The sequence below is a fragment of the Gossypium arboreum genome, chromosome 6 (genome assembly GCF_025698485.1).
Source record: "Gossypium arboreum isolate Shixiya-1 chromosome 6, ASM2569848v2, whole genome shotgun sequence".
Classification (NCBI taxonomy): domain Eukaryota; kingdom Viridiplantae; phylum Streptophyta; class Magnoliopsida; order Malvales; family Malvaceae; genus Gossypium; species Gossypium arboreum.
In genome coordinates, this window is record NC_069075.1 from 4,854,831 (window position 1) to 4,873,230 (window position 18,400).

The window sequence follows — 18,400 nt, forward strand, 5'->3', positions numbered from 1 at the left end:
CCTCTTGCGCTGGCTCGTAATTGAAGCTTGTTTATATTTTCTATTTTTTTAAATTGTCCTAGAAATTTGCGCGTCCATTCATTTCAGTCTGAGCTGAAAGGAATTGTTTTGGGGCATGGTTTATTTACTTTTTCGGTCCTTGCAAATTTACACGCGCTACATTTGGGTCCTGATTTTGGTTTTAACAGCTTATTTTATTTATTAATTGTCCCATTTAGTTTAAGTTTATTTCAATTGAGTTTATTTCCATTTCAACATGTATAATTCATTACTTCTTTAATTTATTTAGCATTCAACTTTTTTAAAAAATTATTATTTAAACATACATTTTGGGTTGCTTTAATAATTTTACCTTGTTTTTATTTGTTCAAATTGTAAAGTGTTATTTTGAAATTCTATTTTATGTATCATTTTTAATTCTTGTATAGTATATAGTTAAAATACCTTTTATATATTATTATTGTACATATATATTTTTGATAAAATTAGCTCCATTCTATATACATTATTGTTGTATAAGCCCAAATTGCCCGGGCCCGATATTAAACATTTACAAATAAAACCCAAATATCCCTAAACCCATTACAATTAAACCCCTAAACCCAAGACCCAATACAACAAACCCAATAACTAAACCTACCCAAACCCATAAAACACTAGCCCAAACCCGAATGGCCAACTAAACCTAACCCTAATCAGCTCCCACTTGCACCTAGCCCCATTCCGTCTGCCCCACTGACTCCTCTGTTACCTCCACCGTTCACCTGCCCTCTTCCACCGATTGATTTGTAAAACCAAGCAAACACGCAAAAATGAGATGTAGCCATTGTAAAGGCTATAAAAAAGCCATGAACACATGTGTAAAAAGGGTTCGGCAGTCCAAAGAAAATAAAAAATACATCCAATTTTTTTGAGCAAAAATATCACCTCCATCAGTATCTAAATACAAGGATCTCATCAAATCAAACAAAAGATATCAGGGATTGAGAAATCAAAAGGGCAAAAGACCTAAGGTGACTATCGTTTTCTGTTTTTTCGTTTTTGTTTATATAGCCGAATCTATTCTATTTATGTTTATATATACATAAATATATAACATAAATAAAAAAAATATATACAAAAAAAAAGAAAAGAGCTTTTTACCTTTTCCGGCCACCGTGCATGGTGGCAGCGCCGGTGCCGACGGTGGTCCGGTGACGGACAGGTGCTCTCCCCCCACCGGAAATTCCTCTTTCTTTTTTTTTTCTTTTTTTTCTCTTTTGCTGTTACAAATGAAATTTTTAAATTTTTTTTTTTGCTTTTATAGGGACCAAAACGCACCATTTTGGTCCCCCCCGATTTAATGAAAACGACGTCATTTTGACCCCGGGTCAGGTCGACCCAACCTGCTCCGAGCAGGATCCGAGTGTTTTTTAAGGGTGGGGTTATTTGCACGTTTAACCCCTCTGCTTTTTAAACGTTTTGCAATTAAGTCTTTTGTTATTTTTTAATTCGGCCCCATGATTTTCCATGGTTTTCAATTTAGTCCCCATAATACTGTGTGTTTTGATCGAAGGGGTTTATTTCGTTTTTAGTCCTCCATGTAACACCCCGAACCCGGCCCAGACGTTATGACCGGATCCGACATGCCACATTGAAGCGTTCAAAACATTTTATATTGTTGATCCAGAAAAAACTTACTTAGTGTTTTAAAAGATAATTCCATTATAGGTTAAAGTGAAAGGAAGCTGTGCACCAGGTAGGAAACCAGAAAAGAGTTGGTGAGTCCATCGGACTGCTTAAGTACCAAGCTCCCTTCGGATCCAATCCTAGACATCCATACCGCCATTGCCACACCTTAACGTCATGGATATTTCTAGGAAACTGATTTGATTAAGTCATTTTTAGGAAAAGTGATTAATTTTGGAAAATACTTTCATTGCGGAAGCTTTGCTTGTTGTCGTGTTATTTTGAAATCAACTGTTGTTTTTGAAAATGCGCCTTAAAGCTATCCAATTTCAACAGTTAAAATAAGTATTACCTATCTTAGTAATACATATTAAAACCATCAAAAATAATTAAGCGGCCTTATTACATTTAAAAACCCAAAACTTCAAACGTAAATAAAAGGATGTCCAATTCACGGAAGAAAATCAAACTTTCGAGCGGGTGGCCACTCGAATTCCCTCACGACTCCAAGCCCACTATGGTTGGGGATTTCTGCGTGGATGAAAATAAAAGGGTGAGTTTGGGAAACTCAGTGTGCAAGGAAAACCCATTCAAAGTCCAAGTCACTCAAGCCTATTGGGCCTAAGCCCATTCAGTAATGATGGTCTTGGGCGAGCCCTTTTCAGATTACAATAAACTGGACCTTAGCCCTTATTCAGATAATGTATGGCCCATAGGCCCATTTCAAAATACATGTAACATTAATAACATATGCAAGCCCATTTGGGAGACTACTCAACCCACCAACCACTACACTCCACCGTGCAGTCCATACACTCCATGTGGGAATAGCTCAACCCACCCATTAACACTCCACATTTGCTGACCTTCTTTGCTCGATTAACGATAAATTGAGGCAAAGCCTCCAGATCGTGGACAAGCCACTTTCAGTACTTCCTCCGTCAATATCCGGTCCATGCATCGAGATAATAACAACATGGCATGCAGTAAATAACAACAGTCAAACATGCATTTAGGTTAATTTAACCCTAGCGGTATTTCGGTAATTTATCTCGTAGGGGTAAAACTATAAATTTTCCACTTTTAAAGGTATTTCAGTAATTTATCTATTTTAGAGTTTTTCATGCATATTCCTACCTTTCACGTACTAACAGAATCACTACCGAGGGTTCTTACCGAATTGGGCCCATTGACCCATCATTCCAATTTTGGCCTATTAAGCCCAAAAATATCGAGGGCACAGAAATCATGCACTTTGCAGTCCAAACATTGCAGCTTACCAAAAACATTAATCGATTTACCTCACGAGCATTCGCACACTCGCAAATCTACAAAATACTGGTTTTCGGTATTTCGGCTTTTCGGCTTTTGCCGATCTAGACTAAGAAAGAGGGTGTTAGTTACACACCTATTTGTGACGATATGCTGACGAGATCCACACACGAACCGCCTACAATTGGATTACTAACACATTAATCTAACTATTCAAATACAAACTACGTATTAACCCCTTACAATATTCGGCCAACCACACCTATAGATCATAGTAAGCTTATAAGAATCAATAAGCAACTCATTAACAAATTTTTTGTCAATGTTTACCACATAATCATAATTTCACTGCAAGCTGTCTTCCTGAGCAACAGTCACTAAATTATTTATAACTGGAGCTACGAAACTTCAAATCAAGTGCCGTTAATTTTCCATGAAAATAGACTCATATATCTTCTATCCATAAAATTTTCAGAATTTTTGATATGGCCAATCAATACCAGATTTTTCTTAAAGTTTCCTATGTTTCACTGTTTGACTAATCTGACCACTCTTCATTTCAAATCAAATTTCTCATTGTACAGAATTCAAAATATATTCTCATTTATTTCATTTGAAACTAGACTCATTAAGCTTTAATTACATAATTTATTCAGCTTCTAATTCTTCTCCCACAATTTATGGTGATTTTCCAAAGTCACGTTACTGCTGCTGTCCCAAGCAGATTTATTACCAAATCACTCTTTCACACATACCTTGCATGCATGTTATTTAAACATGTATATCACCAATCAATCATCACATATCTATGATTTTACTTAAGTATAATCTCCATTTCATCATTTTAAAGCACAACATGTTAGCTGATTTTTCCCTTTAACATCTAAGGCACATGCATGCTCATTTGTTTGGCTCAACTTCACCTATCTTCCATTTTTCATCAAAATAACATGAAACAACAACCATTTCTTTCATTTTAATTCATGACTAAATGCTCACAACACAACTAAAAACCAAAATATGCTTCAAGAGTTAAGGTAGAATCAAGATGAACTCATGAACCTCAAAATAAGAAGCAAGATACCAAGAACTTACCTTCAATTTTCCTCCTCCTAATGACCGAATACTCAAGAGCTTTCTCCTCTCCTTTCTCTTCTCTAACTTTCAGCTATGATGAACAAAGATGGACAAAACTTTGTTCTTTTCACCCCTTTTTCTTTTAATAAAACTTCATATTTCATCCATTTAATTCTTTAATACAAAAGACATGAAATTCTTATCATGAAACATTTACCTAACCCATTATCATTTAATTCTCCAAATAATCACACAAAAGGGAGGAGAACGATTCGGCCGCTCTCTCTTCACCCCATCATTCACAACACTACAACAACCCGAAATCTGACTACTTCGATCATCATGTTCAACGCTTCGATCATCACCATCATCGTACCTCGAAGCTGAACTACCCAAACTAAGGCAATTGGTCAAAAGTCTCTCGAGACTAGTCCCACAAAGAAAACCAGAATCCTCCATCCGAAACAACCCGATTTCACCCTTCCCTGAATATCCATCCATGACTGAAAAAAACTCACTTGTAAAATAAATTGCAGCAGCCACGCAGAAAAACCAAAGCAAATCAACAGGGATTGCAGCAGCAATGCAGTTGCTAGAAAAATATACTTAGCAGGGACGTGAAGCAGCAGCAGAGACGTGAAGATAGAACATTTAATTAGGGTTGAGTAATTTGTAATTGGGATTTTAGGGATTTATGATTAAAAAATCTAATTAAATGACGTGTAAATGAGATGTAAAAATTAATTGACTTGTCATTAAATGATTATAAATCTAATTAAATAAGGTGTAAATGACATGTAAAAAATAGCTGACATGTCATTAATTGATTGGGAAGGGACATGGATGACGTGGCGTAACCGTTTCATCCAATCCTCCCTCATATGCCACGTTATATTTGCACCTTCATTTTGCTTATGCTGATTGGGTAAAAAAATTAATGAATAAAAATTTTCAATAATTTAATTAATTTATTTCGATATTTTGAAATTATTTTAAAAGAATTATCAATGAAAATTATTGCTTTTAATAGTTGTCTCTGAACCCAATTTCTTTTAATTATATGGTCTTGTAATTAATTTTATTTTTCATTCCTAACAAGACTTATAATTTTTCATCATTTTTACCCAAACGAAAAATAAGCAGTTAATTAATTTTAATATTATAGTAACAAATCGGTTAACATTATTTATAGATAAACTTTTAACAATTTATTCAATTTATTTTGATGTTTTGAAAATTAAAATTTTAATATTAAAAAAAGAAATTTAGAATTTCGATAATGGAATAAACAAGTATAATCTAACAATGTTTGTGTATTATTTTAATTTCTATCACTTTTCACTTAAATCTTTAAATTTTTTACCCCAATCAATACTTAAAAGAAAAATTTTGAGTGACCAAAATAAAAGCGTAACAAAAATGAAGTTGTAAATATAACGTGCCATGTATAGTTAACCTCTGATAGAGATATAGCTCTTGGGCAACTAAAATGAAAATATCCTTAGTTGGATGACTAAATTATAAGAATTTCATTTTAGATGACCAAAATGAAAATATCTTAAAAATTGAGTGACGAACTAAAATAATTTACCCTAAAAAGAAACAAAGATTTTATTTGATTTTTCACCTCGAAATCGTTAAATATCCAAATTATCATTAAAAAACAAACGAGCAGACAAAAATATCTGTTAGATTCCGTTTTTCAACCATGGATGCTAGAGAGATATTTTGCAGATTCTATAATATTTGTACTCTCATATGTATTACTCACTCACTCTCTTTGTTTTGTCGCCATTAACAAAGCGGCAACAATGAGTCCATCTTCTTCGTTAACCGCCGCTTCTTCATCATCGTCTCTTTGGATTCTCAAACCTTCTCCTGCTTTTAAATCCTCCAGATTCCAATCAATTCCTCCTTCCCTTCCTCCGTCATCTCCGCCGTGTTTCCGTCTCCTCCGCCGTGCTGCATCCCTTCCGCACGCTTCTGCTACTGATTTTGACTTCGCCTTACATGATGCTCTCGAATCCTCTGGAATCAACACCTCTCACGCTAGAGTACTGCTATTTTATCTCTTCTCTACCGTAGTTTTTGTGATTGATCTTTTTCTTTTTGGAAATTTTTATACGCATTTCTGTTTTTGCCTTTGATCTCTTTGTAAAAAGTGTACGATTATAGAAGTTATGCTTGGATTCCGAAATTCAGTTTGGAAAATGTTAGATTGAGTTTGATTTAATGATGTTCGAGTAAATTCAATTGATTTTATGATGGAACTTACTTTTTTAAATTTATTTAAGTGTTCTAATCAATGTTGATCGAACTTTAATTCTTTGAACTTGATTTGGAAAACTTAGATGTGATGTTTTTGCCTCCTTATTGGGTTTGAAGAATCTTCAGTCATGGAAATTTGATCTTTTATTATTATTTTTAGTTTAAAGGATCATCTATCAAGAATTGATATTGTTATGGTGAATTTTGTGCTTGGTGGCATGAATCAATTTGTGTTTGTTACTAAATTTTTGAGCCTTTTCAGTTTCTTGTTTTGAGGGAAATTAAATGAACTTTCCATCCTGATGTGCCATGAAATAATAAGAGAAAAAATCGCTTGGCAAATAAAACAAATTTCTGAAAGTGTCTTGATTTTATAATCTCTGTAGTTAAGGACATGCCAACAATTAGGACCCCGAACTTTCAATTTGAATGCTTCTTTTTTTTTTTTTTTTTTTAAATCTTGTGGAGGATAGAGGTTGAGATTTATGTTGCAGTTTTTCATTCAAGTCCAATAGAGTTTCAAATATCCAAAATTAGGAAACACCATAGTTAAGTTCGATGGCAATTTTAATGATATATCAAGTTTGATCTAGTTAGTTACTTGTTTAAGTTTAAATCTGAAATTTTAATTTTTTTTAATTGATTTTTGAGCAGGAGGCGAGGAAGGGTTTTATTTCGCAAATTAATGAATTATCCGATGTCGAGAGAGAAACAAGTATTAGCATAAATAGGCGTGTTGATCTTGGAAGAGCAGCTCTTTACATAGCAGCAGAGGATGATTCTCTCATTTCGCACTCCTCTGTTCCTTTACCAGTGGATGCTTTTCTTGAAAGATTGGATGATCTTTCCTTGGGCTATTGCTCTCACTATAACTCATTGTCTAGGTCGTCACGGGAGAATTTTCTGGAGAGCATAGAGAAATATCTATACGTCAAAAAGGTATAAAACTTTTAATTGCTTATAACATAATGCCTTGCTGCTGTTAATGTTATTTATGTCGTTTTCAAGTCTTTTGACTATAACAAAGTTATTCTTATTTCTACTAACTAATATTAACTCTATTGAATTCAAGGAATTGTATGTGGTAATGAACAGTGTAGCCTCTATGCTTCTTTAGTTTTACTTTTATATTTGAAATAAAGATTTATGTTTTTTAGTTGCTTAGTTTCTTAACTATTAAGGCGATAGTCTACTCTATTTTTTCTAATTGGTCAATCCATCAACTTCTTCATAGGGCTTCCGAAGATCTAGTGCCAAGAACCTTGCAGAGCCACGAGCCCTTTATCTTCACTCAGTATGAAAGATAGCCTTCTATATTATTATTTTATATTCTCTTCTGAAGGGCATATCATTTTGTAGGGATATTTTTTTGTTAATTAATCTTAAGCTTTGAGCAGGTTTTGACACATCGTTCAGGTTCTGCATTAATGCTTTCGCTCATACATAGTGAGATCCTGAAAATGTTTCGCTTGTGGGGCCTTTTGGATTTTGATGTAGAGATTTTTTTTCCACATGATCATTATGGTCTTCCGAGAGCCTATGATAAGCAAAAGAGCAAAGAATCTGATCAGCCACACATAATGACCGTACAAATGCTATTGGAGAAGGTGACATTTATACTCTTGGCCGTTTGGCTCCTTAAATTTCTATGTACTAAATCCTATCTAAGGGAAGTTAAAGAAAACCTGCTAGAGAATGATGTATACAATAAGTTTTGACTGCATCTCTGTTTTTCCCCCTTTTTTCTTTTTTTTTTTTGGCTTTTGATAATTTAGTATCAAGTCTGGGCAAGTTCAAAATGAGTTGAAAAAATGGATGATAACTTGGATATAAGCTTTCTACTTTGTCTGCATGGGCTTTTTACAGTACAAAGAAAAGAAGAAACTAATATGTAAAATGATAGCTAATTATTTTATAAAATTATATCCTTTCTCTTACTATTCCTTTTTTTTTTATGTTTCATGAAAGTCAATGGTGCTGTCTTAGATTTCAACTTCATTTATGTGATGTCATAACTGGTGTTGTAGTTTGCTATGTTGCTCCAAGTTTTCATTTCCTTTGAAGTGTTGTGTCCTGCACCCATATCCAACACATTCAGACATGGATACAAGCATATGGTTCCCCAAATATATTTAAAATTTTAGAAAATAATTGAACATACCTATGTCGGAGTTAGACTTGTATTTGACACTCACAGGTAGCCTGGTTTAGATGTGGATATAAGCTTTCTACTTTGTCTGCATGGGCTTTTCACAGTACAAAGAAAAGAAGAAACTGACAAGTAAAACGATTGCTAATTATTTGATTAATTATGTACTTTCTCTTTCACTATTCTTTTTCTCCTATGTTCCATGAGAAGTCAATGGTGCCGTTTTAGATTCAACTTCGTTTATGTGATGTCATAACTGGTGTTGTAGTTCGCAATGTTGCTCAGACTTTTCAGTTTCTTTGAAGTGTGTTGGGCCCAACACCCATATCCAACACATTGAGAAATGGATACGAGGATATGGTTCCCCAAATATATTTTAAAAATTAGAAAAGAGAATATTGAACATACCTATGTAGGACTTAGACTTGTATTTGACACTTACAGGTAGCTTGGTTTAAACTTTGTTTATATTCTTTACAAGAAGTTCTAATATGGCATTGGTCTTTTGAGTTTTGGGCAATTGTGGGAGATTTAGCTTCAGTTTAGTCACCTTTGGCTTTCTTTTCTATTTTCGGTTTTTCTCAAATACTTTCATGATTACAGGTTTTAAGAAACTTGAAGGCTGCTTTCTGGCCATTTCAACATGATCATGTTGATAGTTTATTCTTAAGGGCAGCCCATGCTGCCAATTGTGTAGATGACCCTAATGGCAGTCAAGAGAGGTATGTAATCTGTATTGCAATTTAATGTTGTTTTTGTATCTACTTTTGAAGTTTTAGGTTATAATTTCGTATTTGGTTTCTTGTAGTGCCTATCAGCTTGCATCTGCAAAGGCTGCTCAACATAGGCTAGAACGGGGTGTTTGGACCAGTGTACGTTTTGGGGATATGAGGCGTGCTTTGTCTGGTACGAATGTAGAAGATGTTGCATGAGTATATTTCCATTTCCCTAGTATTATGAAAAGATCAAATTGCAGAAAGTAGGGAGAAAACAGAAAGCAAGAGCAGAGAGGAAGAGAAGAAAGCAAACTTTTCATTCAATAACTGAATTCGATGATCCATTCTTCCCCTCTCCTCTGCTGTTAAATGCACGAGAGAGAGAGGTCACAGCTGGTTTGAATTTTAATTAGAAGCCATTATGGCCAGCTGTAGACTTGAAACGCACCGTTTCATTAAACTGTGACATTCTACCCTAGGCCAATATGCCCCGTTTCTGCCTTAAACCCAGAACACACCGTTTCATTAAACTAAGTCCCTAAACAATGCGATTTACTAACTACAATAACAGAAACAAAACAAAGAAAGAAACATAACCGAAATAACAGAAATTTGAATCCAATTACAGCAACAAAATTATCCCTTAACAAGTACTCCCCTGTTTGAAGAGATCCTTGTCCTCAAGGATCAAAAGCTGGATACCCTTGTTGCAACTCATGTAAGACCTCCCATGTAGCATCTTTAGGGAAGGTATTAACCCATTCAATTAACACCTCAGTGACAACCTGGTTATCTCTCTTCACCATGTGACAATTGAGGATGCGAATGGGCTCCTTAGGTATCATGCCATCATGGCCTTCAAGAGGTACGGTGGATTGGACCGGTTGTTTGCCAACATGGCGCTTGAGCTGGGATACATGGAAAGTAGGATGTATCCTAGACTCAGTTGACAACTGGAGAGTATAGGCCACGGTTCCCACCTTAGCCTTAACCAGGAAAGGGCCAAAAAATTAGGGGGAGAGCTTCTGGTTGATTAGCTTCCTCAGTGAGTGTTGCCTATAGGGCTGCAGTTTCAGATAGACCCAATCGCCCACCTGGAAAGTACGGTCACTCCTCTGATCAGCAAAGTGTTTCATCCGGTCTTGAGCCCTTTTAAGATGGTATCGCAGGAGGTGCTTGGCTGCTTCTCGTTGTTGTAAGCTGCGATCCACACAATCCACAATGGAAGAGCCTGTCAAGTAAGGCAAATGTTGCGGTGGAGCTTGGCCATACAAAGCCTCATAGGAGGTCATCTGGATAGCAGAATGAAAGGTGGATTTATACCACCATTCTGCCAAAGAGAGACAACAAAATCAGTCCCCTGGCCTTTATCTTGTCATGCAGCGTAGGTAACCCTCCAAACACCTATTAAGCACCTCAGTCTAGCCATTACTCTCTGGATGGTAAGCTATGGATAGGTGCAACCAGGCTCCCAGTTTCCTGAAAAGTTCCTGCCAAAAAGAACTAATAAAAACTTTATCCCTATCAGAGACTATTGAATCTGGGAGGCCATGAAGCTTATAGATGTTATCAATTTAAGCTTGAGCCACAATCATAGCAGAAAAAGGGTGGGACAGGTCCACAACCACCAGAATTGTGTCATTGCCCTTGGAAGAAGGGAGGTCTTCTATGAAGTTCATGCTAACTTCAGACCAAGCCTTGGTAGGAATGATTAAGGGTTGGAGAAGGCCTAGATGAGCTGAAGTTTCATACTTGCACCTTTCACCCATTGTTTAAGAGCAGAATTCAGTCCCTTCCAATAAACCAAACTGGCCAGCCTGTTGCAAGTAGCATGGATGCCCGAGTGCCCTCTTGCAACACTCTCATGGAAGTATGAGAATAATTCCTGTTGGAGTTCTCGATCATTTCCCACCACTAACTTCCCTTTTCTTCTCAAGAATCAACCATCCCATGTGTACTTAGGAGGAGAGGAGGGTCGGTGTTGGAGCTCGAGACATAACTTGCTGAGCTTGGGATCATTTTGCCAAGAAAGCTGCACTGAGTCAACAGCCTAGAGATAACTAAGCTACCTACCATCTGAAGTAATTGGCCCTCTAAACTGCTAGGCTGTCTTGAGAGGGCATCAACCACCACATTAGTGTTGCCCCTTCTGTATATCACTTAAAAGTCATAGCCCAACATCTTGGCTACCCATTTCTGCTGGAAAGGTGAGATGGCGTGCTGGTCAGAAAGGAACCTCAGGCTTTGACAATCTGTCCTGATGCGAAATCGGCGGCCCACCAAGTAGGGATGCCACTTCTTGACAGCCAAAAGGGCTGCCGGCATCTCCTTCTCATAGATAAACAATGATTGGTGCCTCATTCCAAGGGCCTTACAAAAAAAGGCAATAGGGTGCCCTTGTTGATGAAGGACAGGTCCCACCCCCAAACTGCTGGCATCAGCATCAATGCAGAAGTCAAGTTGAAAATCAGGCAAGGAAAGGACTGGGCAGTGCTTAGAGCACATTTCAGTGCCAGAAAGTCTTTGTCTGCCTGCAGTGACCAGCCCACTCACCCTTCTTAAGGAGATCAGTCAAGGGCTTTGCCTAGGGTGCCATAGTCTTTAATGAACCTCTTATGGTAACCTAAAAGCCCCAAAAACCCTCTGAGCTCCTTAACTGATTGAGGAGTCTGCCAAGACATGGCATTCTCCACCTTAGAATGATCCATGGCCGCCTTCCCATGGGAAATGACATGTTCCAAATATTCAATTCGAGTAGAGCCAAATGGACACTTACTCCTCTTGGCAAACATTTGCTGGCTTCTCAAGATATCAAAAACTCTTCTAAGGTGTAACAATGATCTTGCCAAGACTTTGATACACCAAAATATCATCAAAGAAAACCAAAACAAATTTCCTCAGCAAGGGCTTGAAGATTGAATTCACCAGGGCCTGAAAATTGGAGGGTGCATTGGTTAGGCCAAAGGGCATGACCAAAAACTGATAGTACCCTTCATGTGTCCTGAAAGCGGTCTTATGGATGTTAGGCTCCCACATTTTGATTTGGTGGTAGCCTGACCTAAGGTTCAACTTGGAAAAAAAACTGCTTAACCCAATTCATCCAAAAGCTCTTCAATGATAGGGATAGGAAACTTATCCTTGATGGTCAATTGATTCAGTTGTCTGTAGTCCACACGCAGCCTCCAACTACCATCCTTTTTCTTAACCATCACAATGGGGGAAGCAAAAGAGCTATTTTTGTTCGGATAATCCCTACCTGCAACATTTCTTGAATCAATTTCTTCATCTCATTTTTATGCACAGTAGGGTACCTATAGGGTCTAATATTGAGCACTGAGGTTTCATCCTTTAAGGGTATTTTGTGGTCTTGTAAATGAGAGGATGGTAGGCCTGTAGGTTCCTGGAAAATATCCCCATACTCCAATAATAATTGCAGCTCATCAGAGGTGGAAGTAGCTGTCATTAACAATGCTGACTGTAGTGATGCCTGCACTTGTGTAGTCAGCACCATTGCACAAGGTCCCAAAGTTTGGCCAACCACAGAAAAATATTTGGTGGACTGAGTTTCCTCCAGGAGTTGGATAGTTCCAGGCTGTATCCCTTTCAACACACATTGCTGCCCTTCATATACAAACTGCATGGTCAAAGAACTAAATTCCCAAGTAATGGTCCCTAAAGAAAGTAACCTTTGAACAACTAGTACCAAATCACAGCCCTTCAAAGGAAGCACAAAGGACTCAGTATGGAAACTAGTGGTTTGAGTCCTCCAATTCACCCCTCTACAGATTCCATAAGCAGACATGATCCCTCCATTAGCAACTGTAACTTTCAGCCTACTCATTTAACTCATTGGCAAAGACAACTGTCTCACTAACTTACCACTAATAAAGTTGTGAGTGCTACTTGAATCAACCAAGATGATAACCTCGGCATTTCCAAAGCATGCTACCACTCTCATAGTGTTGAGCCCTTGGGATCCTTGGATGGCATGCAAGGATAGTAGTGGCCCTTGAGCAGTCTCCTCAGCTAGGGTGGGATCCTCAAGTTGATCAAGGCACTCTTGGAACTTTTCCCCTTCTCCCTCTATGCATGGATCCAACAAGAGTTGATAGAGTTGAGGCTTCACACTTTTATGGCCAATATTATATTTGGCTCCACACCAAAAGCACAGGTCATTTCTCTTCCTGGGCTCAGTTTCAACTAAAGACAAGGATCTAGTTGGTCCCTTAGTCTGGCCCTCAAAGCTTACAGTACCATTGGTCTGAGTGATAGGAATTGTTGCCATAGAAGCCTTGGAAGCACTAGAACTTGAGGCAGATAAGGGAGGTGCTCAAGAAGATACTCCCCATCCAGACAAGAGCCCATGCTTGGAAGTCTTGTTGAGGATGTTTTCCACCTACGTAGCTATCCAAAAATCCTCCACTAGAGACTTGGGTTTAAAGAGTTGTAGGTACTGCCCAATTTTAGCCTTCATATTGTTGATGAATATGCTTAAAGCATAAGTCTCTGGTAGGTGCAGTTGATTCAAAAGGCTGACTAATGTGTCATGATATTGATCCACTGAACCCACTTGCCTCAAAGACACTAGGTCTGTTATTGGATCCTGGAAGACACTTGACCCAAAACGTTTTCGTAGGCTTTAGGCATAAGAATCCCAGGTTAACATGTGAAAACCTCCCTGGCGTTGAGTGTAAAAGTGATGCCAGTCAAGGGTCTTACCCTCCAAAGGCAACATAACTGTTCTGACTCGAGTGTTGGCAGCAATTCCCTCAGCCTCAAAGTACTGCTCCAACTTGGCCCACCAAGCACGAAAATCATATCCATCAAATCGAAGGCACTCCAAACTTTTAAGCTTTTGAAACGGTCTTCATACTGTCTGAATGGTGGGAAGGGCTCAAACTGCCTATATACACCCTAGGAGAAGTTGGCAAAGACTCCTTAGGGGGAAAGCCTGTTGGAGGTCCACCCAAGATCCCCTTGCCCTTGTTTGATGACTGACCAGCCACAGAAGAACCAGCCAAACAACCCAGGTATTGCTCCTTGAAATTCTGACTTGAGCTCCCCTAAAAAATCTTCCTTCAGTTCCTTGAAACGCCCCTCCATACAAGTCATCGAGAAAACTCAGTCTGAAGCTTGGCCATCTCCTGCTGAAGATGGGTAACTTCCTTCTGCAATCAGGTGGAGATCCCCTCATCGGCCGTAGAGAATCGCTAATCTCTGATACCTTTGATAAGATCAAACTCCAGAAAGTAGGGAGAAACAGAAAACAGAAAACAAAAGTAGAAAGGGAGAGAAGAAAGCAAACTTTTAATTCAATAACTGAATTTGATGATCCATTCTTCCCCTCTCCTCTGCTGTTAAACACGAGAGAGAGAGGCCACAGCTGGTTTGAAATTCAGTTAGAAATCGTTATGGCCAGTTGTAGGCTTGAACCGCACCGTTTCTTTTAACGGTGACATTTTACCCTCATCAATATGCCCCATTTCAACCTTAAACCCAAAACACATAGTTTCATTAAATTAGGTCCCTAAACAATGCGTTTTACTAACTACAAAAGCATAAACATAACCGAAATAACAGAAATTTGAATCCAATTACAGCAACAAAATTACCCCTTAACATAATATACATTAACACATGATAGTCTAGAGGTGGCAAAAGCTAACCCAATTTTTTTTACCCTTAACTTGACCCAACCTAACTGAAATCTAACTTAATAACTGAATGATCTGACCCGATTTTTCCCTCCACATATCATTCCAACTTAGAATGATTTTGTATTAGGATGGAAAATAATCATCTCTTTCATTTTCTTGCATCTCACATTTTTTTTCTTATAAAACACTCCCAATTTCTTTTTTCCATTTCTTCTCATTTTACTTGTCAGTCATGTTGCTCCGACACTTATTTTCTCTTGAAGTACTCATGTCCAACCCATATAAGGATATGGATATGAGTCTATGGGGATATGAACTTCCGAGGATCCATCAAATACGTTGAAAAACCTAGAAAAAAATTGAAAATACCCATTTCCACCATATTTCCATATCCGAAACACACTTGAGTCCGAACAATATAGTTTGTCAGCTCAAGGTTCTGCTTAGCTGTTACCTTTCTTTGTCCTTCCCTATGCTTTTGGATTACTTTGCTCCAACCTGCTTTAAGCAAAACTTCTTTGCTTTCCCCCTCAAATGTCTTTTCCTCCTAAACTTGTTTGCCTGTATACGTTTGAAATGCAATATTGCGGTTAATGTACTTATGCTTCATTAATACAAAATTGTTACTCTCATTGCAGCATGTGAACGTCTCATTCTTCTAAAAACCGATCCAAAAGAAATTAGAGATTACAGCATTCTCCTCTACCATTGTGGATTATACCAGCAGTCTCTGAAATACCTCAGGTTGTACCAAGATGCAAAGGTAAAATTCAGTGTGATATAAATATATGACTTTTAATTTCGATTTTTAAAGACTGAGATAAAGAAGTTCAATAAACTTATTGCAGAGTCCTTCCTCCTCACAAAGTAGGTCAACAAATTCAGTTAGCATTCTAGAAGAGGAAGCTGTTCAGAAATTGTTTGTGCGTCTGAATCTCATTGCAATGGAGGAAGACTGGTGCCAACCAATTTATGGCCGTAATTTTCTTGGCAACAACTCCGAGCCATGGTAATGCCATACTACGAATCTTTTCCTTACCAATCTTGCCTAAGTTGATTGAGAGACATTAAGTTCACATATCCACGAAGAGTTTTGGATCTCTAAAACGATCCTATCGCGTGCCTCAGATCAGGTAATTAAATAGAGAGATAAGTTATGATCGTTATTTTACGATTTCGACTCGGTCATCAATCCGCCACCGTAACAAATGCGATGAGACTGAAAATGTGTCCGTGGTCGCAATTGGTCCGATGTTAGAAAATCAACATAAGCGTTTAGCTCTTGAATTTTCGGACTTGAGTGGAAGATCACATCAAATAGTATAAGCTAGTAGATATCTGCACTTGATTTAGGGTTTATCTCTGTACATCACCGAAAGTTTTGTTCTCATAAATCTTTCTAAATCACACTATCATTTGATCCTATTTATATTTTATAATAAAATGTTGATTTCTGGCAATTCGTGTATGTATATTCGTATTATTTCCTTCTGTATTGTGTTGTGCTTTCTATTATTTTTTATGTTTTACAGATTTTTAAAATTGAAATAATTAAATCTATAATTATAGTAATTTGTTTTCTCAAAATTGATATTCTTTTAATTAAATAACTTTTGAAGTTTAAAGGAGATAACGGGGTAAATAAGGCTCAAACAAAGAAAATTTTGTTCATGTTTGTTTGTTTATGTTTGAAGCTGTTTATGTTGGGTTCGTGTCTCTTTAAGTTTTTGACATCATGTTTGAACTCAGTTTGATTATTATTTGATATGTTCAGGTTCAGTTCGATTAATGTTCGTGAGCATATTCGATTAATATTTTTTATAGAAAAATATTATATTTAAAAAAATAGTTTATAAATGAGCTAATGAGCAAATCTACAAAGAAGTTTGTACTTAAACATAAATGAACATAAATTATTTATCCCTACTCATTTATTTAACTTAATAAATGTATTATTTAAACAGATTGACTATCACAAGCGTTCATTTATAGCTATATAATAAAATCTTCTTTTATTTTTCCGAGTTTATTATATATAATTGCAATTGGCTATTTTAAATTATTATTTTTAAAATCATTAACAATGTGTTTTGTTATATTAAACCCTACATAATAAGGATATAAAAAGACTATAATGATCAATTGGGATACTCGTTTAACTTTGTACAAAGATTTAAAAATTCAAGTCAGGTTAGAGTTATTATTTAATTATATAATTTTTATTTAAATTAAATCATAATTCTTTAAAAAAATAAGACGAGGCATTGAATTGATCCAGTACTTTAAATTTAATTGATGTTTGGCATGGGAGAAATTTTAATTTATGTTTGGCAATTAAAAATAAATAAAAATCTAGCCATTAAAAAACTCGGCATTAAAAAATTTGGCATGTGTTGGGGACCAAGTCAGCTCCCATTTTCCCAATGCAATTCCAAATGCCATAAATATGATAAATAATATACGGCGGATTCGAGTATCATTTACTTTTTAAATTAACTGTTTATAATTATATATTATTTTGAAAATTATCTTTGGGATCTAATTGGAATGAATATAAAATTTTCAGTACTGTACCAATTAAATACACAAGGTAAGTTGTTTATAATATAAAATAGGATAAACTAAATTAATAGTCATTTTTGTTTGTTTCAAATTACATTTTAGATATTTATATTTGAAATATTACGTTTTAGTCACTTACATTATCTTTTTGTTACGAAGTGGTTACTCTACCGTTAAGCTTCGTTATCTCCCTAACAGCAATCCTATGTGGCTGTCTAAATGGGTTTTAAATGTTGACTTGGATGTCCTATGTGGCAATCCAAATTAAATTTATTTAATTAAAAACTTATTTTTATCTCAATAACTGGACATCTAAGTTGGCATTTAAAACTTATTTGAACTACCATTAGAGAGGTAACGGTAGAGTGACCACTTTGTAACAAAACGGTAACGTAAATGACTAAAACGTAACATTTCAAACATAAGTGACTAAAATGTAATTTACTATTTTTGTAGTTAACCTTATAAAATAAGAGTGTGTTTGGAGATCACGAGATAATTGCATGAAAGTATAATTATTATATTTGATAATACAATTAGTAATAAAATTAATAAGAAAAATACATATTCTATACAATTTTATTTAATTATTCTATCTTTTTATATTTGTTGGGATATTCTCTCTCTAACATTAAACATATAGTCTTGCTATTCTTGATTAGCCCAAGTAAAAATAATTAATAATAAATATTATGTAATTTAATTCATTATTTAGTAGGTTAAAATGTGAATAAAATATTTAATTTTAAAATATATAGTTTAAAATTAAAATATTATTATTGTATAAAATGAATTTTAAAGTTAAATCATGGGTATGTCTAGAAAGAGATATTGTAATTGTTAGTAATTACTTGTATAACTACTCTAATTCTCATCATCTCTCTACGATTTGTATGGTATGGTTGGAATGCTCCAACTCCACTCAATTTAGTGAGGCCTACTAATTATTATGTGGTTTTTCAAATACGTTTTAATCATATATATATATACACTATAACAATACGAGGCTAAAAAAAAAGGAAATAATAGTC

The 18,400-nt window shown here is 36.0% G+C and overlaps 1 protein-coding gene across 1 annotated transcript; it reads left to right on the forward strand.

Moving 5' to 3' along the window:
- The first annotated feature begins 5,666 nt into the window (after positions 1–5,666).
- LOC108483917 (uncharacterized) lies at positions 5,667–16,267 on the forward strand. Its single transcript, XM_017787458.2, has 8 exons — positions 5,667–6,071; positions 6,940–7,224; positions 7,520–7,579; positions 7,683–7,892; positions 9,038–9,156; positions 9,243–9,340; positions 15,446–15,570; positions 15,656–16,267. Exons 1-8 carry the CDS (start codon positions 5,730–5,732, stop codon positions 15,818–15,820), a joined length of 1,404 nt encoding a protein of 467 aa, XP_017642947.1. The 5' UTR covers positions 5,667–5,729; the 3' UTR covers positions 15,821–16,267.
- The last annotated feature ends 2,133 nt before the right edge of the window (positions 16,268–18,400 follow it).

Coding starts and splice junctions, on each gene's coding strand:
- LOC108483917 (XM_017787458.2), top strand. CDS start 5,730: ATGCTAGAGAGATATTTTGCAGATTCTATAATATTTGTACTCTCATAT. Junction 6,072..6,939: donor TCAACACCTCTCACGCTAGA/GTACTGCTATTT, acceptor ATTTTTGAGCAG/GAGGCGAGGAAGGGTTTTAT. Junction 7,225..7,519: donor AATATCTATACGTCAAAAAG/GTATAAAACTTT, acceptor ACTTCTTCATAG/GGCTTCCGAAGATCTAGTGC.